The following is a 22763-nucleotide window of genomic DNA, read 5'->3' on the forward strand; positions in this document are numbered from 1 at the left end:
TTCCTAAAGATTTGCCGCTTTCGGTTCCTTGGAAGAAAAAAGGCAGTATATAAATGCAGTAATAAATAAATAAATAAATATAAAGCCTGCCTTTCAGGGTGCAGCACCCTCACATGGCACCTTACAATATATTACCCCAAAAATGAGCATACAAAATATAATTAAACACACAGCAGCAGCAGCCAACGATTTGTAAGCACCAAATACAAACTGGAATGCATGTGCCTTCTGGGTTGCTTTAAAAACCAGCCATGATGAGGCCATACATTGTCTCCCTGGAAAGGGAGTTCCAAAGGTGTGGAGCCACCACTGAGAAAGCCCTGTCACTAGTAGCCACCAGCCTAATGGCTCTTGCTGATGGGCCAGAGAGTAGAGAATCTTATCCATCCACCCATCCACACCCAGGGGAGCAACATGGCTATATCAATGTTACCCCCCACTGTAGCTTAGCGATTTTCCTTGGGTGATTTGATTTGATTCTCAAAGGGGCGTTCTTGCTTCTGGTATCAGCACAAAGATTAAAGCTTAATGCAAGGGCAGGTGGGTTGTTTTCCCCCATTATCAGACAGCAGGGGGTGCTAGTGACCCATCTCCCATGCAGAGGAGCCCTGAGGCAACTCAAGGCTGCCTGTTTTGGAACTGGCTCTGTTTCTGATGACTGAAAGTCAAGTTGGGATAGGAAGGTCCAAGCGAGGTAGCATTATCATGACTCCAGTCCGCTGGACCAGCTTTAAGCTACTAGTCCTCAGGACACAGGTCAGGGAGAGAGATACATGGTCCGCAGCCTGGCAGGGCCGGTGCCAGGCTGTTTTGCGCCCTAGGCAAGGTGAGCTGCTTTCACCCCCACCCCCAGCGTATCCCCCAACCCCAACCCACCGTATCCCCCCACTCCAGGTAGGCGGAGACAGGCGGGGATGGAGGCCACGTTACCTTTCCCTCGCCCGAAGTCAGGACGTGAGTCTCGGCTTGGCTTTGGCTGGGCGGGACGCTACAGTAGGGCAGGCGGGTGGCTCCACGTTCTGACGTCCAGCATGCCCAGATGCCAGAACGTGGAGCTGTCCATTTGCGCCCCACCCCCACTCCCCGGCAGCATCCCTGCTTGGCTTTGGCTGGGTGGGACAGCTCCACATTCTGACATCCGGTGCGCGCCGGAATTCAGAACATGGAGCCATCCATTCACGTGCCCTGTGGCAGCGTCCCGGCTTGGCTTTGGCTGGGTGGATGCCCAGCCGAAGCCAAGCCAGGGATGCTGGGGTGGGGGGCGGAAGGGCGGCTTCGGAACGGCGTGCGCGGAAGCTGCCCTCGCTCGACCAGAGCGGCTCTGGGAGTGGTAGGGCAACTTCCGGGCATGGCATTGGGTTCACCTCTTACCTTGATGCTCTAGGCGGCCGCCTGACTGGCCTCTATGGCAGCACCGGCCCTGCAGCCTGGGACCAAGCATAAAGAAGTTCAAAAAGCAGCAGGGCAAAATCTTCAGGGCGGGTACCACTGATGCTCATCCCAGGAATATCATGGAGGAGGGCAGGGAGGGCGGAACAGTGCTTGGGGTAATAAGTAGCTCACACACACACACACACACACACCTGAAATACATGTAGTTTGGGCCAAAGCTAGTCCTTTGGATTGTGTGATTCCTCTACTGTTCCAATCACACTTGCTCTCACTAGCACTAGATTAGCACCAGAACCTTAAATCTGGCCCAGTAGCAAATTGAAAGCTTGGTTGAGTTTTTTTTTTTTTTTTTAAAGAACCCTATAACTAAACAAAGAATAAGTAATAAAATGGGTACCTGGGTGAATCTTCTGTATTTTGTGGGTCCTGAACAGGTAGATTTGGGATGACTGGTTTTATAATCACCAGCATGAGCTCTTTCCAGGAAGAAAAAGGTGTGCGTCCACTTGCACTTCTCGCTTCTGGAACATTAAGACCAGTGCTCCAAGCAAGATCTTGTAAACTACCCAGAGAGCTTCGGCTATGGGATGGTATATAAATGTAATATATAAATAAATAAAATCTGGGAGGCCGTCAAGGAATAACAGGGGTTGGAGGGTGAGCAGTCATCATTTTGACATTCTGGGCAGTATAAGCTCTTCCCTCCTTTTTCTCTCTTTTTTTCTTTTTTATAGCAGTGGGGCCTCAGGTCTCCAAATTCAAAGACATCATAATTTTCATCCAATGTGTTCAATCGCATGAGTACATGCGCATGATTTTTTAAATATATATATATATATATATATATATATATATATATATATATAGCATTTATGTGGTGCTACACATAGAATCAAAATAATAGAATTGGAAGGGGGCTGTAAGGCCATTGAATCCAACCCCTTTCTCAATGCAGGAATCCACCTTAAAGCATCCCTGACAGATGGCTGTCCAGCTGCCTCCTGAAGGCCTCTAGTGTGGGAGAGCCCAAGACCTCCCTAGGTAACGTTCCATTGTCGTACTGCTCTAACCGTCAGGAAGTTTTTCCTGGTGTCCAGCCGGAATCTGGCTTCCTGTCACTTGAAGCCATTCTTCCGTGTCCTGTACTCTGGGATGATCAAGAAGAGATCTTGGTCTAAACAGGTTCGGGAGCAGTGAACAATGAAAGATAAAAATGATAAAAGAAATAAAACGCCATATTACAAATGGCTGTTTTTTAAAAAACAGAGTACCGGTAAGAACTGTGTCTGGTCAGTCAAGGAAGGCGTTCTGGAATAAAGCTGTTTTCAGGAGGCAACTGAAACAACAAAGTGTTGACACCTGCTTGTTTGTCGAGTTTCACAGAATGGGGGCCACCACACTGAAGGCTCTTCTCTGGGTGGACTCCATATGGAACCACGATGAGCATGCCTTCTGATGATTTCAGTGACCAGGTGGGTTGATAGGGGAGAAAAACGTACTTTTGGAAAGTGTGCACACAGACACTTTAACCAACGGGAGAAGAAAGTGTACTTTGCAAAGATGCTCACAATCAGTGCATACATCTGGGGAGATACGCTCAAAAATGTGCGCAAATTTTCATGCAAAAAGAAAAAAGATTGCAATCTGATATGGGCATGAGACAGAACGAGACTCAAGGTGGAATTTGGAGAACTTTGATGAACTTTAGTTTTTCTTGTATGGACATCCCTTGGAAACACACAGCCTTCAATTCCTCTTCTCTCACCTTGCTTCATTTTTCTTCTTCTTCTTCAGGGAATGGGCTACCTTCACGCAAAGGGAATTCTCCACAAAGATCTCAAATCTAAAAATGTTTTCTATGACAACGGGAAGGTGGTGATCACGGACTTCGGCCTCTTCAGCATTTCGGGAGTTCTGCAAGCGGGCAGGTAGGTGGCGAACGTCGCCTTGGTTAGCTGCTAACTCCATCTATTTGTTGCACTAATCCTCATCTGCAGTCACCTTTCTCCAGAGCAAAATTAGACAACAGCAAGGACGTGCCAAAAATCTCCCCAAGGCCGTTTCCTCCTTCCTATAAAAGGGGGGATTTTGCTAAGCAGAGGAGGTTCTAAAGAACATTTGTAGAGGGGGGTGCGATGCCACCCCCTCACACACAAGGCTTTGACACACACACCTCCCTCAGGCTAAGCACCACCACTTAAACACCAGAGGAAGGTGTAAAAAGAAAAGTACAACCTTTCCCTTATAGCAGAGGGAAAAGGTAAGGAGATTTGGAAAAGGCTTTTTCTGTGAATATAGCAGGCTGAAGGTTTAATGTAATGTGTTAATTTAAGAACCAACAGAGCCAAACTGTCACATGGTTTTATGGTAGCAAAATAAAGAAAGTGTTTATTGTTGTTTACAGTTTTTAGTTCCTTTGAATTATATTCCAATCCTGCCTATTTTTAATCATACTGGTAATAACCAATCTAATAACAACAATCCAGAGAGCTTCGGCTATTGGGTGGTATAAAAATGTAATTAATAAATAAATAAATAAATAAATAAATAAATCCTTAGTCCCTATGATCTTATTTTCACTCACTCCTCACATAACTCCTGACAAGAAAACACACATCTACCCTCCAAACCCCATCACCAACTGAACCCCTCAAACCAATCAGCTCCCCCATATATAGACTCCTCCCCCCTTTCCACAGCATCACCAGCCACACCCACTCAGTCCAACGTTCCGCACTCTCTAGACACACTCACCCTAGACATACCCAAGGGAATAGAAATGTGGGTAACGTCTCAGGGGGTATTTCTTTAATTGACACTGAAATACTAGAGGCTTCTCTCTCTTTCTTAATTTAAGAATAAAAGCCAAGCTGCCACCATGCAGCAGCTGTAGGAGGTGCAAAGAGTCAGTCTGTCTGTCTGTCTGTCTGTCTGTCTGTCTGTCTGTCTGTCTTTTTTCCTCCCATTCCTCCATCACTTAGAAAGGGTTGAGGCCCAAAATACCAGGACATTTTAGCTTGAAGCTCTTACTGCCAGGAATGAAGCCTCCAGTGGGACATTTCATCCTTTTAGAATGGGGAAAAAATATCAGAAAGGCTCAGAAGCCACCAAAAAACTGGTGGTTGGAGGAAAGGGAGCAGAGGATCTGGGAACCCAGGAAGGCTGGATTTGGTCTCTGAGCCTGGGCTTTCACGCTGCTGCTGCTGCAGACAATACACAGGAGGCTGGAGGCTCTGGTTTCAGTGGGGCTGTGAATCCATTCCAGGTTTCAGTCTGAACCAGCCAGAAGTCTAAAGGAGCTGTCCAAGATGGTGTGCCTTATCTATCACATAGGTTCAGTGTCTTGGATAGCTCCTTTTGACTTCTGGCTGGTTCAGACTGAAACCCAGAATGGATTCATAGCATCACCGAAAACCAGAGCCACCACCCTCGAGACCCTGAAGGATTTCTCCCCCTTCCATTTATCTGATAAGTTCAGAGAATGTGATCAGAAGGAAAAGGGCAGTGAAGGGAGTAGTTGCTGAACCCTTTGCCATCCAACCGTTTCGCAGCTCAACATGCTCACCCCTACCCCACCGCCACTTGGGAGAAAAGTTCTTGGTGGACAGCTGGTTGGCCAGAATGCTGGACAAGATGAACCCTTGGTCTGATCCAGCAGGGCTCTTCTGATGTTCTAATTTTGCAACTTGGAGAGGCAGCCAGTGTGGTTCTCTCCATGCCGGTGGCAAGCTGGGTGGGGCAGGGAGCTTGGACTCAGGTCCGAGGCCTGAGCACTGTCTTCAGGAATCCAAACTTTCTTCTCAGCCTCCTAACACTCATCCCTTCCCCAGAAACTCCATTAATTTGTTCTGAGAACGTTTCCAAGCAAACGTCTCTGCCGGTGGTCCCTGATTTAGATGTAACTTATTGTACTTTCGGATCCGTCCCAAATTAAAAAATAAAATGAAATGATTTTTTTTAAAAAAAAAAAATAAAGTCCCCAGCTATTGTGAAGATTTCCTCGTAGTTAATTATTGCTTTATTGCAAAGCCGCCTGTGAGATAAATCACATATTTTAATCTTTCCATAATTACGGCGTGTCAAAGGCACCGGATTAGAGAAAGAGATAATGGCCTGCCTATTCCTCTCTCCCTCCTTCTCCACCGGTGTATCAGTTGTCAGGTTGAAGTGGTTAACTGCACTGTGAGTGGGTTTATTTTATTTTTTTGTCCATTTCCCTCCACCCAAGACGGTTGTCTATTTATACTCTCTCCAAATTTCTCGCATAGAAGTTTTCCCAGGCTACTTCTTGGGCCTTGTTCTGTTACTCTGGAGGCCATATTTGTGGACCAGACCTAAGTCAACACCTGGATATGATGGAGACAGGTGACCTTCCCGTCCAGTTCTACTTGCTTCTCTCTGCCCGTCTACCATTTCTTGGCATTAAAAGCAGGGCTGATGGATGGCAGATGAGATGATGACACAGAAACATGCCCTTGGGTCGGTGGCGAGGGATTTTTGCATCTCGACGGTGGACTTCCTCCACCTCGGGGGGCAGGGGAGGACCACTTTCTGTCCAAGAGCCGAATTCCATTTCAGAGAAGCTCGTGGGGGTTGCATTCCAGTCATGGGCGGGGCCGAAGGCAAAAGGGGGCAGGACCCAAATATACCCCAAATACCAGCATAGTGTAGCTTAACGCTCTTATTGCCAGTAACGTAGCCTTAGGAGAGGCGTTTCAAATTTTAGAATGGGGGGAAAGAAACAGTGCAAAAGGTGGAATGCCTTCGACTGATTGGCGGTCAGGGAAAAGCGCCGGTAGCCATGTAGAGAACCCCGGAATGCTTGAGGTTGCCCATCATTGATCTAGGATCTGGCAAGGGTGGCTTTCCTTTGCTCTGGAGCAAACGTGCCCCTCCAGCATCCAACTGGAATGTGCCTGATGACTCAGCAAACATCTGTCCTGCTGCAGCCCACCCTCCGCTAGGATGACTCAGGCCCAGCAGAGGCTAACACAACCGTGTGCCTTGCATCGCCTGTGGGCTGCACCATGATGCCGGCCTTCACCAGATTCCCCACTAGCTCTCCAATCAAAAACCCCACCTTTCCATGGGTGTGTTGTTCCTCTACGGAGGAAATTGCAGGTTCCTCTCCCAGAAGAGCGATAAGCACTAATTAGTTGTGATACGTGGGATCCTTCTTCTGTGTTAACTGGAAAGGAAGCTTTTGCTTCTGCTAACAGAACCGTGGGGATGGAAAGCCGCCTTCCTGGTGTGGTGCCAGTACCTGGCATGCTAGGGCTGCGTGTGGGGTTACCAGCACCCCATTGATAATGCTTGTCTTGGGCCTCGCTTGATTTTCTTTCTCTTTTTTCTGGCCTCATACTCCAAACAACACCAGGGGGCTGATTCTAGAACCATTTTTAATTTCCCACTATGCCCCCAATGTAGCATCAACCTGGGGCATTCTGGGAAAATAAAATGGCACCTAAACCCAGCTGCTGAGCTCTACTGTTGCCTGCCAATGCTGCCTAGGTAAGCCTGCACAACCCACTGTATAGAGGCTCTACAGTGGGCCTGCTTTTGTCCAGAGTCCCCTTAAACTTGAGCCTAGTGGTCTTCATAGGGTTGGGAGATGATGATGATGAAGATGATGATGATGATGATGAAGATGATGATGATGATGATGATGATGATTTAATATACTGAAGCTGTCTGGGCAGTTTACAAAGATCAAAAACACTGAACATTAAAAATCAATATACAAAATTTAAAACCATCAAAGCACAAAAAATTAAAAAATTACATATATATGTACACACACACACACACACACACACATGCATTTATTATTATTATTATTATTATTATTATTATTATTATTATTTATTTATTTATTTATTTATATAGCACCATCAATGTACATGGTGCTGTACAGAGTAAAACAGTAAATAGCAAGGCCCTGCCGCATAGGCTTACAATCTAATAAAATCATAGTAAAACAATAAGGAGGGGAAGAGAATGCAAACAGGCACAGGGTAGGGTAAGCAGGCACAGGGTAGGGTAAAACTAACAGTATAAAGTCCGCACAACATCAAGTTTTAAAAGCTTTAGGAAAAAGAAAAGTTTTTAGTTGAGCTTTAAAAGCTGTGATTGAGTTTGTAGTTCTCAAGTGTTCTGGAAGAGCTTTCCAGGCGTAAGGGGCAGCGGAAGAAAATGGATGAAGCCGAGCAAGGGAAGTAGAGGTCCTTGGGCAGGCAAGAAGCATGGCATCAGAGGAGCGAAGAGCACGAGCGGGGCAATAGTGTGAGATGAGAGAGGAGAGATAGGAAGGAGCTAGACCGTGAAAAGCTTTGAAGGTTAACAGGAGAAGTTTATACTATAAACTCCCAGCAGATCTGGGGTCAATTATAAACTCAGCATATGCTGTTAAATGCCTGGGAGAAAAGTCTTGGCCTGTTGCCAAAAAGATAACAATGTTGGCACCAGGCGAGCCTCGTCAGGGAGATCATTCTACAATTGGGGGGCCACCACAGAGAAGGCCCTCTCCCTTGTTGCCGTCCTCTGAGACAGTGCTTTTGGGAAAGGAGCTTGATGGAGAGAGCAGGCAGGCAGGCAGGCAGCCTGGGCCAGGCACAATGTTAAGCATTTCACATAGGCATGTGTTGCCCAACACATCTGATGCAAGCTAGCGCCACTGTTGTTGCGCTGCAGCATTTGCTTGCATGGGCAGCGAATGATGAGCAAAGAGTGGTGATTGATTAGAGGGCAGAGCGGAGCACAAGCACTGCCTTGCATCCTCAAATTTAGCCTGCTGCAAGGGCCACCATCACGGGACGACGTATTCGGGCACCCACCAAGGACCTACACCCCATTGAGAAGAACCTCCTCTTCCTCACTGTCGTAACTTGCCTCTTGCTCTGACCCAGGCACTGTTGGTGAGAAGGAGGAGCAGTAGGTCTCTGCCTGCCAAGCGAGGAAGTCATAGCAATGATGGGAATGACGAGGAGCAAAAGCCGCTGGTGTCAATGGTGGTGAGAAGGACGATTCAATGAGGGAGGAGACCCAATGAGGCTGCTTGCCCAAAGGCCCTTAGTTACCTGGAGCTGGCATTGGCTGCTGCCCTCAAATGGGGTGGAGGACCCTGTCCCATTGCCAGGACTGGAGGAAGCTTCAACTGCCAGGAGGTTGCCTTCTGTATGTAGAACAAGGAAGGCGCCATCTTGTCCTCAGCAAATTGACCTAAGCTGGGCCTTATTGCTACAGTAAAACCGGGAATTTCTGTGGTTTCTTGGGCTTCTTATTATGTCTCCCGTCACTTCTCAATTAATTCCTGAGCCTCGGAGGTCTTGAACAAATCCAATTACCAAAGAACCTTCTCATTGGCTCCTGCGGCTTTCGACACCCAAAAGCAAGCAGGGTGACCCCAAATCTTTTGTGCTTCATTGCCCCAGACTGGGACATTGCGCAATAGAGGAGCAGGCCGCAGTTCTTGTTCTCAAAGGTTTCGTCAGCATTTAAAGAGGCGCTTAGAAGGCTGGCTTTGTCTCTCTCGGAGAGGCCTCCAGGCCTGCCAGAGAGCAGATGTGACTCTCATTAATCGTTCAAGGAACGCTCTTCCGTGTTAGTAAAGATGTTTACGGCTGGTGAACATCCAAGCAGCTCAATCCCTTCCCAGACTGAAAAGGAATTGGGTTTATTCATAGCACTTGAGCTGCAGTGCTGAATATCCAACTTCCTGATATAAAGCCAACAAATAACACAATTAAGAATGAAAATCTAACTGTAGAAAAATGGTGAGACCCCATACCATCATTTTATGCCTTATTATTATTATTAGTAGTAGTAGTAGTAGTAGTAGTAGTATCCCGCCTTTTGCCCAATGCTGGGCCTCAAAAATTTTCATTTTTGTATCCTAGATGATGATGATGATGATGATGATGATGATGATGATGATGATCCTATAGGCAGGCATTATATATGGAGCCATAGCTTGTTTGTAGCTGTAAGATGTGGAAGAAAGGCTTCCAGGAACATGGATTTCCAACCCTATATCCTTGACAGTTGACGTGTTCAAGCTGCTATCCTAAGGATGCGTTCTTGGAAGCTAATCACACTGAAATCAGTGAGACTTACTTCTGAGTAAGCACAGTAAGGTTGTGCACATAATTTTAATTGTGAACTGCCTGGAGAGCCTCGGCTATTGGGCAGTATAAAAAAGGTAATAAATAAATAAATAAATAAAATAAAAGTTGCAAGCGGGAGACCTGGATGTGCCATCCAGTTTTTGTCTTTATTAAAGATGTGCTTTCTCCCATATCCGAGAGAACTGTTTTAGATTGGCTTTTTAAAATGGTGGTTTTATTGACCTTGTGGTTTTCTTTATGGTTATTTCAGGTAAGCTGGCTTATAAGGGCTTTGTTTGAAAAGCCCTGGAGAGGCGCTTCTGGTCAGAGCAAATAGCCCTGAGGTAGATAGACTAATGATTTCATGTAACGGCATCTTCCTATGTGAATCTACTAGATTTTTTTTTCATTTCCCCCCTGCAGACATAGGTCTCATGAGCAGAACAGCTTTACTTCTCATGAGGTTTTCTGATCATGGTTGTTTGTTAGAACTCGTACCGAAGTTGGAGGGATTTCTGCGTTTTGCACCCTTCCTAGGTTGCAGTTCAAAACTTTGCATGGACCATGTTGTCCAGCTCTTTGTCTCTAAATGTCTCTGTTGCATCTAGGAATGTTGTAAGCACCCAACTAGGTCCAGGAGTCTGGCAGACTCCCACCTGCCTGGCCGCTGCTCACCAGGCTGCAAGGCATTCACAGGCACCCTCGTCGAATACCGTGTGGTCTGGGAACACCCTGCAGCCACCCATTCCATACGGTGAGCCATCATTTTTGTGCAAGATGGGGTCTCCGTAATTTTTGTATATTTGAAGTTGTGCAAAATGGCGTCCGTAAAGGGCCATTTCAGAGGCATAAAGGGGCCCTCCACGCCTGTAATGTTGCGGAAATGGCCCTGCATGGCTGCCATTTTGCCCGACACTAAATATACGGAAATTACAGAGCCCCCATCTTGTGTAAAAATGGCAGCTCACATTGAGGACCTGGTGGCTTGTGGGGCTTGCTGAGCCCTCCAGAGTTCACACAGCCCAGTGTATGGGGCGAGTGGCCGCTCTGATTCTGTGTGCACCTGCCGAGTGCAGGCTTGAGTGAGTCCATTCATCCCTAGTTGCAGCAGCAGGCCCAGATCACAGAGAGCAACTCTGATATGTCAATGGTCCCATATAGTCCGCCCCACACACTCAGGTCCTCTGGGGCGAACTTACTTCAGTCAGCCAAAACTAGGCTGACATCCGTTTCCCAGAGGACCTTTTCTTCTGCCATCCCTGGATTGTGGAATGGCCTACCGGAGGAGAGTTGTAAAATTAACCCTCTCTGTGATTTTAAGGCAGTTTTGAAGACTTGCCTTTTCCGGCAGGCCTACCCAGACAATGTAAAATCAAGAATTTTTAAGATGTGTTGATTCCTGTACAAATGTTGTTCCCTGCCTCAATCCAAAGGGAGAAGTGGGTAAGAAATAAAATTATTATTATTATTATTATTATTATTATTATTATTATTATTATTATTCAATGGCAGATTCTTCCCTGGTGCATGTCAACAAACCCCCTCATCTCTCAGCATTTGACTGGTCCCTTGTGCATCATCCTACTTTCTATTTTTATACTTACTAACCTCTTAGATGTCTCTTCTATTGCAGTCGCACTGCATCAGAGGCTTTGTAGTTGTGAGTTAGCAGCCATTTTTATAACAAGCCAACACGCCTCATGAAGAATTATGTCCCAAAGCTTCGTACAGGGCTTCCCCTGTTTTCTGAATCTGACATTATGCACTTCGACTAACTTATGAACTGATTCGTAAATGTGCTTGTTTGGCGGGATTCATTCTTGGGTTTTGGTGTAACCTACCCACGGATCTCTGACTTCCAACCATTTGGTGGCTGTGAACGTTAGCCTTTTCTGCACCGGCATGGGGACTAGGAACTTGCTTCCTGCTCATGAAATGTGACAAGATGCAAGTTGGCTTTGAATACTCTTTGAGATGAGAGGCAGGGAGAAATTTTCTAAATAAATAAGTACGCCTGGGGCTATACACAACCGGGCTGTGCGGTACAAAATATGCAGAAATATGCTGATGATGGAGAAAATGCCTAAGAAGGGGGGAGTTTAAAAGATGAGTTTCTTCAAGGGACAACAGGCAACAATTAAACTGGCAGAGAGGAGATTAATAAGATCTGATTCTGTGGAAGCAGTAGATTTTATGAGGCTAGTATTTTTTGCAGATACCAGTCACATCTACGTCCCAAGGGGAGTGGGCATTATACATGTCTGCGCATACAAGGAGCATGGCTTGTCCTTTTGTCTCCTGTCTGGCATAAGTGGGTGAGTCTTGGGAGCACTAAACTCAATTGCAGGAAGGGGACGTAACCTTGCACTTCTTAACTGACCTTGGTGATTAATTTAACAGCAGCTCGCAATTAAGAGCCTTACATGTGGCCACAAAGCAACGAGATCCCCTGGTGGGAGATTGGCATTCATGTCTTCCTTTGACCCTCAAAGCACAGCGGCAGTGGAGTTGCCCTACAAGGGCCTAATGCCGAGACCAGTGGCTTCATTTTTGGTAGAGCTGTAAATCCATGCCGGGTTTCAATCCGAATCATCCAGACCACTAAAGGAGCTGCCCAAAGTGCTGAACCTATTTTTTTGGGGGGGGGATAGGGTTCATTCAGCACCTTGGATAGCTACTTTGACATTCTGATGGAAACCCAGAACGGATTCACAGCCCCGGTGAAATTGGAACCTCCAGCCTCCATTGGTTGAGACTCCCCCAAGCATGGCAAAGCCACGGAAGAGCTCCTAGGTCCAAGATCTGATGCTGCCCCACCAGCTACTCACAGGGGGCTGGTTCTACCATGCAACAAAGTGAAGCAAACTGCTTCACGTGGCAGAATGTGGCCACCACTCCAGGGTGGCATTCTCCCAGGACGATCATGATTCTTAAAATCCTGTCTCTTGGACACTACTGCCCATCAAACGAGGAAGTAAGACGAAGATGGGATTTAATGTAATGAGACTGGCTTTTGCCAAGTGGTGGCTTTGGTTGGGAGAGGATGTCCTTTGATGCTCCAATTTAGGAAGCAGCATGTTTTTGGCCAGGCCTGGCTCCTCATATTGCTCTACATGAGGGGAGGGACTGTAGATCTAGAGATAGGGTAGAAATTCATCCCGTTTGCATTTTTTCACACTCCCAAACCACCCTGTGAACTGAAATTCAGTTATAGTTTGAAATGCACACTCCTTCTAGTTTTGAAATGGAGTTAACTGCTTACAAAAGTGCATACATTTCTCGAGATCTACCAGACTAATTTTGCTGATTTTTGTTTTAAACTGAAGCTTGAGCAGTGTAGACGTGCAGGAAAAAAACCCTAAAAGTTCAAAGCTTGAGCTTTAATAGCCAAAGAGTATGTTTCCCCACCCTGGCCAGGAGCCTGAGCACATTGGGGAATTACAACTCCCACAGAACTCTGTGCCACGCAGGGAGGAAAACACAAAAACGGGGGACAGAGGGAAGGCCTTGGGCTTTGTGATGGTGGTAGAGGCAGTGGCGAACACTCTGAGGTGGTGATGGAGGAGGAAAAGAAGTGACCCTAGGAAAAGCTGGGTTCTAAAATGTGGGGGAAGAGGGAAGGAGGTGGGTTTGAGGCCTGAGGGGAAGAAGCGAATGTCGTTCAGCATTGACAGGTGTGAGGAAGTGAGGGCCGAAAGTAATCCCTTGCGTTGAAAGAAAGGAATGTCAGCCCTCCTTCTGAAGGACTGACATAGCGGGAGACAAGGAACAGCAGGTTTTCCCCTCAGACTATGAGTACTCATGATGACATGGGCTTTCCACTAGAACAAAAGGACTCAGTTTCTATTTCCAAGGCCTGGAAAGACCACTTCCTCTTTCTATGAACTTGGAGCACCACTGTCAGTCAGAGAGTAGACATTGCTGAGGAAAATGGACCCATGGTCCGGCTTGGTATTTCATATATGTCAAGGGCATTGCCGAGAACATGGGGTGGCATTTTCAAACCACCTAGAGCAGCCTTCCTCAACCTGGGGCACTCCAGATGTGTTGGACTACAACTCCCAGAATACCCCAGCTGGGGCATTCTGGGAAATGCAGTCCAACACATCTGGAGCGCCCCAGGTTGAGGAAGGCTGACCTAGAGCATTTGGGTGGTGTTTCTCATCTCATCCCTTTGCTGTGCCTGAGAAGATGTTGAAAGAAATCCTGGTGGAGATTTATGCTTTGATTTGGATCTCATTCCATCAGCCTGAACTACAGGTTGCCTCCTGTTTGACATGAGCTTATGTGGAAAGAGCTTCAGACAGGAGAATTTGTGTTTCTTGCTTTGCCTTGGGGAAGATCGGTGGCACGTGAGTCCAGATCGTTCCTTTTGCCTCATTGCAAAGATGGCTCTAAATGCACCGCATTAATAATAAATCAAAAACTGATCCACAGAAGAAAAGGAGGTACCTAGCATTTCAGGGAAGATAGGTGTGAAATATAGAATCATAGAATAGCAGAGTTGGAAGGGGCCTACAAGGCCATCGAGTCCAACCCCCTGCTCAATGCAGGAATCCACCCTAAAGCATCCCTGACAGATGGTTGTCCAGCTGCCTCTTGAAAGCCTCTAGTGTGGGAGAGCCCACAACCTCCCTAGGTCACTGGTTCCATTGTTGTACTGCTCTAACAGTCAGGAAGTTTTTCTTGATGTCCAGCTGGAATCTGGCTTCCTTTAACTTGAGCCCGTTATTCCGTGTCCTGCACTCTGGGAGGATCGAGAAGAGATCCTGGCCCTCCTCTGTGTGACAACCTTTTAAGTATATGAAGAGTGCTATCATGTCTCCCCTCAATCTTCTCTTCTCCAGGCTAAACATGCCCAGTTCTTCCAGTCTCTCTTCATAGGGCTTTGTTTCCAGACCCCCTGATCCCTGTTCTTGATGGGTCCCAGCTCTGGACTGCCTTTTGTCAGACCAGCTAAAACAGCAGACAACACCTGAGCCAATTTCTGTCGAGGAAACACAAAACTCTGCTCCAGACAGCAGATTGCAGAAGGGAGACTGTGACATTACCCACATTTGTATTCCCTTAGGTATGTCTGGTTGAGTATGTTTAGAAAGTGCGGAATATTGGACTGAGTGGGCGTGGCTGGTGATTTTGTGAAAAGGGGGAGGAGTCTATATATGGGGGAGGAGTGGTCTGAGGGGTTTGGTTGGTGATTGGGTTTGGAGGGTAGATGTGTTTAGCTGTGTGTTTTCTTTTCAGGAGTTGTGTGAAGAGTGAGTGAAAATAAGATCGTAGGGAGAAAAGATTGTTATTATTAGATTGGTTACTACCAGTATTATTAAGAATGAGCAGGATTGGAATATAATTCAAAGGAACTGTAAACTGCAATAAACATTTTCTTTATTTTGCTACCATAAAACCACGTGTCAGTTTGGCTGTGTCTCCTGCTCTATTAGTTCATAAATAAACACCTTACATTAAACCTTCAGCCTGCTATATTCACAGAAAAGCGTTTTTTCCAAATCTCCATACCTTTTCCCTCTGCTATAAGGGAAAGGTTATATTTTTCTTTTTGCTCCTTCCTCGGGTATTTAAGTGGTGGTGCTTAGCCTGAGGGAGGCGTGCGCGTCAAAGCCTTGTGTGTGAGGTGGTGGCGTCGCAGAGACCCATTCTTCTGCCTCCACTTTCTATTTCTGCACGCCACATAAACACCCAAAATGAACAAAAAGGAGAGTGCCAGTCTCGAACTGGGACCAGGGAGCAGTGGGAAGACCCATTTAATGGTCCGTTTGCTTCAGGTATGAAAATGCCATGGTCAGCACAGGCTCGCTGATAGGTTATTATTATTATTATTATTTATTTATATAGCACCATCAGTGTACATGGTGCTGTACAGAGTACAGAGTACAGGTTGTACCTTTTCCCTGCAGGCGAGAGAACAAACTGCGGATCCAGAATGGCTGGTTGTGTCACTTGGCCCCGGAGATCATCCACCAGCTGTCGCCCGTCACGGAAGAAGACAAGCTGCCTTTTTCCAAGCACTCTGATGTCTTTGCATTTGGGTAGGTTTCCTTTTAAGGCGGGTGGGGATGAAATGGAGAAATGAGCACACTTCCTTATATCCGCTCAGACAGTTTTTTCACGGAACTCTGGGCAAAAACGCTTGCCTTTTTCTGGGTATTTCCTCCCGGCTCGTGTTGCTGGCAAATGGATTTAAAGCAGAATCACACGTTGGTGTGTGTGTGTGTGTGTGTGTGTGTGTGTGTTTGTGCGATTTGCCTCGCCATTCTCCGTCACTGAATGTCTTGTGGGGCAGGTGCCTACAAAACGTCGTGGCTGGCCCTAAGAGATGTGTGGCATCGCATTTCGCAGTCTGAGCCTGAGAAGAGTGTCTTGGGGGAATGATGCTCAAGTCATAATGCGATTGAAGATTCACATACCAAACCAGACCGTTACGGACTTCTGCAGTGACGCTAATTCCTTGTGAAGGGGTTGGGGTCAGTTATATTGTACGTATGCTGAAGTTCTGGGCAGGGATGGCCCTAGGATAAATAGAACCCTGGATGGAGAGTGGCCTTGGTGCCACGCCCAACCATGGTCTGCTTTGCAGGGCTGTTTGGCCTGGGCCGGTCATAAGCCTGCTTGACACATCTTCAGAGTGGGCATCTTCCCTGGAAAATGTGTAGAAAGTAGAATTGCAATTCTTCAGTGTTATACAGAACATCAACTTGCTTTGAAACCCCTTAGCATTGAGCTCAGCTGGGTCCATGTCTCAGCTCAGCTTGGCACCCTCCTCAGCCCATGCTCCAGGTGCCTGCTCAGCTTGCCCACCCCTAAGGCCGCCCCTGGTCATGGGACTGTCAAGTAGGCAAGCCACCCTGTACTCTGAGCAAGTGCCCTCAAACCTAGGAGCAGGACAGAGTGAGGGATAGGCTGTTGAGTCTTACATAGAGGGAGAATCTCTTCAATAGAAGAAAAAGGTTTAGGAACTACAGTGGAAAACTGAATGCTCATCTAACTGCTGCCTCCCCTAATGTATTTCTCATCCGTCCGATAAATTGCCGTACTCCATAGCAAAGGAAGAAAACCCAGCCCTTTTTGAAAAAGTGTTCCCACTGCCCTCTGATGATATCTTTGCTCAGGCACATGGCCAACTATAGTTTTTATCTAACAGATTAATTTCTTTTTCTTGCACGCCACCGTGATGGGAACCTTGAAGTGATTCGCTTCTACTGAGTTCTTATCTGATGGTGTCTTTTCATCCCCCCAAAATACAGCAATTAAACCCAGTGCTTGCTTTAAGTATAACTTTAACCAAAAGGTGGAGGCGGGGCGGGGTGGGTGGGAAAGTAATTATGGGGATTTTTTTATCAGACGAAGCCCAGGCAAAGTTTTTTTTTTTTTAATTTAAAAGTTTGTATTGAAAAATACTAGCTATTTAAAAATTGCATAAAACGACCTGGCTTTAAGATGGGTGTTCTGACTATTTTCACACACTTCACGATTGTCTGATTCCATGCTGGGTGTACATTGTCTGTCGATTCTATGGTGGGATGGACAACAGAGTCATGGAACCTCCGGTATGCAGGACTCATCTGGCCAATGGAGACCACGTCAACTTGCCTCCACAAGCCCCGCCCCCTGGCCTGGAGGCTCTCAGGCAATGGCGGCCCAAGACCTTTTGCTGTGTGAGGTGAAGGACAAGATGGCGCCCCTTCCCATTCCATGTACAAAAGCCAACTGATGAAGAAAAGTCCAGGAGAGGATGAGACAACAAACGGCAGCTGATCCCAACTGATGGATGGGTCCTTGCTGACTCACCTGTCCCTCTCACTGATGGAGAAAAATCCAAGAGAGGAAGAGCCAACGAATGGTAGCTTGTCCCAACCAGGACGACAGAGGGGGTCTCCCTGCCTCACCTCTCCCTCTGATGTAGAAAAGATGCCCACAGCTATTACAGGGATTTCATTTCTGCTCACAAAACATGCGAGCATGACTTGTTTGCAACTCTGAAGGTGCACATGAGCAGAACGCCCCCGCTGAAAACGTTAGCAAATTCTCGAGCGTGTGCTCGCGTTCAGCTTGCACCAATCCGCCCCCCCCCCCCGTTCGATTTTGCGCAGATTTTAAAAACGTGGACATTTTTCCGATCGCCCACGCTTCGGTCTACGGGAGAAAATGGGCACGGCTTTGGAAACGTGCAGCCGTTTTGGAGGGTTTTTGTGCCACTTCCACGTTCGCTCGCTGTTTGTTTTGCGTAATTTCCCCGTTTGCGCGAATTGAACAGTGAGCATGAATCGAGGAGTGAGCTGATGTTCGGAGATCCTCGGCAGGCTGAAACGTCACTCATTCGCCCATTCCACCCACAACTGTCCCTCTTTGGAATGCAGGAGAGGAGGTGTCTTCCATGGAACGTCTTGAGACAAGCTATAGGGGAGAATAAACCTCTCATTTTTCTTTCCGCCCTTTCAGCCGCCTCTGCTTTCTGATGCCTGCAGCCAGTCCCAATTAACTTGTTTGCGTCTGCATATGTTTTCCATCCGCAGATCCAGGAGGGGTTATTTTCTCTCTTACAGATAGCGCGGAATGGAGAATGCTTATTTCCTTTGAGGGACTTGCTTCTAACAAGCGTTTCTCTTAACAAAGGTCATAATCCCCATTGTTTCTCCTACTGAGAACATTTCTACCTATGTTGACCCTTCAGTTGTAAAAGGCAGCTTTTCTTCTTTATGTAATACTTTTATTATGCAGATGGCTCTATGTTTAGAGGCAGCGCCACGCCACACACACATGCAAATAGCCGACTCTTGACTGCCGGCCCTTATATAACCATAATAACTCCATCCATGCACAAGAGGAAAGTATCAACAGTCTTGCAGTTTGCAAAATCCATATTGGGGGAACGGGCCAGTGATGACTGAGCACGCTTCGTGGTCCCAGAATACAAACTGTCCGTTGTGGGGATGGAACAGAATGTCCCGGAGGAGGGCACCGAACAGGAAGGGTCCACAATGCAACATTTTGTGGCAAGCCCCATTTGTAATTTAACAAACCTCAATCACGTTCTCCCTTAGCCATCTCTGCTTTTCTTAACCCAGGGGTGATGAAAACACACACACACACACACACACACACACACACACACACACACACTGTTTTTCGTGGCTGCATTCCAATGCTACTGCTGGACAGGATTAAAGGTACAAGTGGGAAAGGCTATTCCTCCCCTCTTCTCTCTGATTCTGCCACCTCCACCTCTGCCTCTGTCTCTCTCTCTCTCTCTCTCTCTCTTTCAGTCAACCCCTTCTCTCTCTCTCTCTCTCTTTCAGTCAACCCCTTCTCTCTCTCTCTCTTTCAGTCAACCCCCCTCTCTCTTTCTCTCTCTCTCTCTCTTTTTCAGTCAACCCCTTCTCTCTCTCTCTTTCTCTCTCTCTTTCCCTCTCTCTCTCTTTCAGTCAACCCCTTCTCTCTCTCTCTCTCTCTCTTTTTCAGTCAACCCCTTCTCTCTCTCTCTCTCTTTCTCTCTCTTTCAGTCAACCCCTTCTCTCTCTCTCTCTCTCTCTTTCAGTCAACCCCTTCTCTCTCTCTCTCTCTCTCTCTCTCTCTTTTTCAGTCAACCCCTTCTCTCTCTCTTTCTCTCTCTCAGTCAACCCCTTCTCTCTCTCTCTCTCTTTTTCAGTCAACCCCTTCTCTCTCTCTCTCTCTGTCAACCCCTTCTCTCTCTCTCTCTCTCTCTCAACCTCTTCTCTCTCTCTCTCTTTCTCTCTCTCAGAAACCCCTCTCTTAGTCAACCACCCTCTCTCTCTTCATCACCCTGTCTCCCACATACTCTTAGTCCCCCTCTCTCACCCTATTTCTCTCTTAGTCATGTCTTCTCTCTCCCTCCCTCCCTTAGTCACCTCTTCTCTCTCTTAGTCACGCTTTCTCTCTCTCTTTCTCTTTCCCTTAATCACCCCCTCCCTCTCTTAGTCTCTCCTTTCTCTCTCTCTTTTAGTCTCACTTTCTCCCTCTCTCTCTCTCTCTCTCTCTCTCTCTCTCTTAATCACCCCCTCTCACTTAGGGCATGTCTAGACCAGGCGATATTCCAGGGATCGCCCCGGGATCATCCCTGTGCATCCACATGACGCACAGGAGTTCGCGGGGGCAGGGAGGGATGATTCCTCCTTTTCCCCGGGATAGCTGGGACGGCTGTAATCCCGACTTTTCCCGCAGTCTCGCTATCGTCCCGAGACCACGATATGTGTGGGCAGCCATCCTGGTTTCTTCCTGGCTCCTCGCAAGGAGCTGAGAACCAGGCATGGGGCACGGAGCTCTTCAGGAGCAACATGTCCATCAGGGGTGGGGGGGAGCAGGATCTTTTTTAAAAAACAACAACACATACCTTTTTGATGGAGCGCTCGTGTGCTCATTTTCGATTAAAAACAAAAAAAACAAAATGGCGGGCACGGCGTCCTCTTCCTCCCAGAATGTCACGCACCATGTGTAGACTGAGGGGGAGGATCTTGTGATCACTATATTGAGAGATCCTCCCGCTCCCCTCCCTAGGTCTAGACATGCCCTCAGTCTCTCCTCTCTCTCTCTCTCTCTCTCTCTCTCTCTTTCTTTGTTCCAGCCAAGAGGACTTCCAGGGGAATAATAGATCACTCTTGCCAGACATCTGAACAGTTTGGATGCAGAGGGCTTTTGAAATTTGGCTGATGGCCTCCTGTGGCTGTTGGGTGGCAAGTTGCCCACACCTGTTTTAACCTTGTAGAGAATTTGCTCCGAATCCTTTGTCATTTTGGTTGCACCTTTACCAGTCCCTGGCATCCCCGGAGTGAAACCAGTATGAAGGCCAGTTTCATGCCTAAGACAGCATGGCTAGGGAATGCTGGGAGTTGTAGGCCTTTTTTAAGACCTTTTTTAAGACAGCATGGCTAGGGAATGCTGGGAGTTGTAGGCCTTTTTTCTTTGTCAACCTGTGTAGGATTGTGCCCTACGTGGATGAATGCTACCTAGGTGATGAGGTTAATAGGTGAGTTGTAAATGGAAATAATAAAGTAGTGCTACCCCATGCCTGAGCTCTTCAGAAGTGGCTAAGAAATGATACGTTTCTCTCTCTGCGTGTGTTTTCATTCCTTGCACCGCTTTTGTCTCCACAGTACCATCTGGTATGAGCTCCATGCTCGGGAGTGGCCGTTCAAGACCCAACCAGCCGAGGCAATAATTTGGCAAGTGGGCCGAGGGATGAAGCCGAACCTCAGCCAGATTGGCATGGGGAAGGAGATCTCAGTAGGTGGCTTTTGGCTGCAGGGGCCCAGGACGGGAAGAGAGAGAGAGGAGGGAGGAAGAGAGAGAAAACTTGGAAAATGTTAACATTTGCTCATCTCAATGACACAGGGACATGGGATGAGATGGCAAGAGGGTTGGATTTAAACTGGTGAAGCTTGGATTGAAATCCTTTCTTTGACACAAAGCTTCCTGGGTGACCTTTGGACAATCCACTATCTCGGGGGTTGTTGTGTGTCTTTTTCAGAATAGGAGGCTGCAGATTGGGTTTGCCCTCCTGAGCTAGTTGGAGGGAAAGTAGGATGAAAGTATTATGAATAAGCTTATGCTTGTTCTGTATGCAGCACCACCATCAGTGCACATGGTGCTTTGTGGTGAAAAACAGATCGCTGCACCAAAGGGGTTACAATCTAAATGTCAACAAGAGGGGAGGGGGGGTAATAAACAGAGACAGGGTAGGTGTAGGAAAGGCATTGTGCTCTGTTCTCCTTCATCTGATCATGGTCCTTCCAGGAGAGCGCAAGACTCTAGGGATGTATGAGAATTTTGTTTTGATTCGGAAACTGCTGAAAAATGCCCCATTCACGATTCTGAACACGACCAGGAGTTCATTTTCTCTGAAAGTATCCACAAATTCCCACATTTGCGTTTACAAAACCTGTACTTAAAAAATTCACAACTTTGTCAAAATGCGCAGATTCCACAACATGTACAAATTCTTCAACATGCACAATTTTTTCAAAACACACCAATCTTAAATCACCCATCCTTTGGTCTATGGAGAAAATTTGTGCCCTTTTAGAAAGTTGCACGAATTTGGGTGTCTTTGCTCAATAGTTGTTTGTTTTCTGCAATTTCCCCCATCCGTGCCAAAGGAAACAGCAATTGCAAACATGAACACAAATTGAAGTGAGACGGGGAGCGTGCTGATGTTTGGAGAACCTTGACAAATTTAAACATGGCTCGTTTGCCCATCCCTACAACTATCAATCCGTCTTGAAAGGATTAGGGGTGACTTTTAGAACTTGTAGAACATGTATGTGTGTATGCAAAATGTTTTATCCCACTGGGCCCATCTACACCAAGCAGGATATTCCACTATGAAAGTGGTATGAAAGCGGTATATAAAAGGCAGGAGCCACACGACTGCTTTATAGTGGTACTGAAGTGCACTGACAACTGTTGGGGCCCATGACACATCTACACCAAACAGGATATAACACTATGAAAGTGGTCTATTGTATGTGTCATGGGTCCCAACAGTTGTCAGTGCACTTCAATACTGCCATAAAGCAGTAGTGTAGATCCTACCTTTTATGTACCGCTTTTGTACCACTTTCATAGTGGAATATCCTGCTTAGTGTTGATAAGCCTACTGTTCAGCCGAAAGGGCTTCCCAGTGGCCTACACATAATCAGACCGTGTCCTGACAGGTTTACTAACTAAAGGCCATGAACGGAATTGAATGGAATTTAAATGAAATCAAATTAACTAATCAATGTTAAATATTTTATATCCAGGCTTAAATAATTAAGTAATTAAGTATATATTGACTCCAAATGTACATACACAATGCATTAGTTGACCCTTGTAACAAGAACTACACAATAATAAAAACATTAATTAAGAAATAAAAAAAGTAAAAATAAAGGACATGACACAAGAGGAAAAAGGGAAGGAGAAGGAAGAGGAAAAAGGCAAACTCAGAAACTAATTCTTGGAAGTTAAATATGACCAGATAAGGACCAACTGGTAGCAGTTCAAGGAAAGAAGGAGCCTAATGAAGCTGGTCTTTCAGCTATGGTGATGGATGGCCCTGATTCTTCTTGTTGCCTTGCAGGACATCCTTCTCTTTTGCTGGGCCTATGAGCAGGAGGAACGGCCGACCTTCACCAAGCTGATGGAGATGCTGGAAAAACTGCCAAAGCGGAACCGACGTCTTTCCCACCCCGGCCACTTCTGGAAGTCAGCAGAGTAAGACGGACGCTCTCCCCCATCCCAGCCTTGTCACCACGG

At 46.7% G+C, this 22763-nt stretch overlaps 2 protein-coding genes across 2 annotated transcripts in view; both read left to right on the top strand.

Moving 5' to 3' along the window:
* Nucleotides 1-22725, top strand: part of KSR2 (kinase suppressor of ras 2) — a 227243-nt gene extending 204518 nt beyond the window's left edge. Inside the window, exons 16-19 of the mRNA XM_063144251.1 lie at nucleotides 3187-3320; nucleotides 15410-15541; nucleotides 20621-20750; nucleotides 22588-22725. Of these exons, the coding sequence (XP_063000321.1) occupies nucleotides 3187-3320; nucleotides 15410-15541; nucleotides 20621-20750; nucleotides 22588-22725 (534 nt within the window). The remainder of the gene's footprint in view (nucleotides 1-3186; nucleotides 3321-15409; nucleotides 15542-20620; nucleotides 20751-22587) is intronic.
* The window catches only part of VSIG10 (V-set and immunoglobulin domain containing 10), a 497585-nt gene that overhangs the window by 290595 nt on the left and 184227 nt on the right, over nucleotides 1-22763 (top strand). The window lies entirely within an intron of this gene.

Source organism: Elgaria multicarinata, chromosome 18 (assembly GCF_023053635.1).
Source record: "Elgaria multicarinata webbii isolate HBS135686 ecotype San Diego chromosome 18, rElgMul1.1.pri, whole genome shotgun sequence".
Taxonomy (NCBI): Eukaryota; Metazoa; Chordata; class Lepidosauria; order Squamata; family Anguidae; genus Elgaria; species Elgaria multicarinata.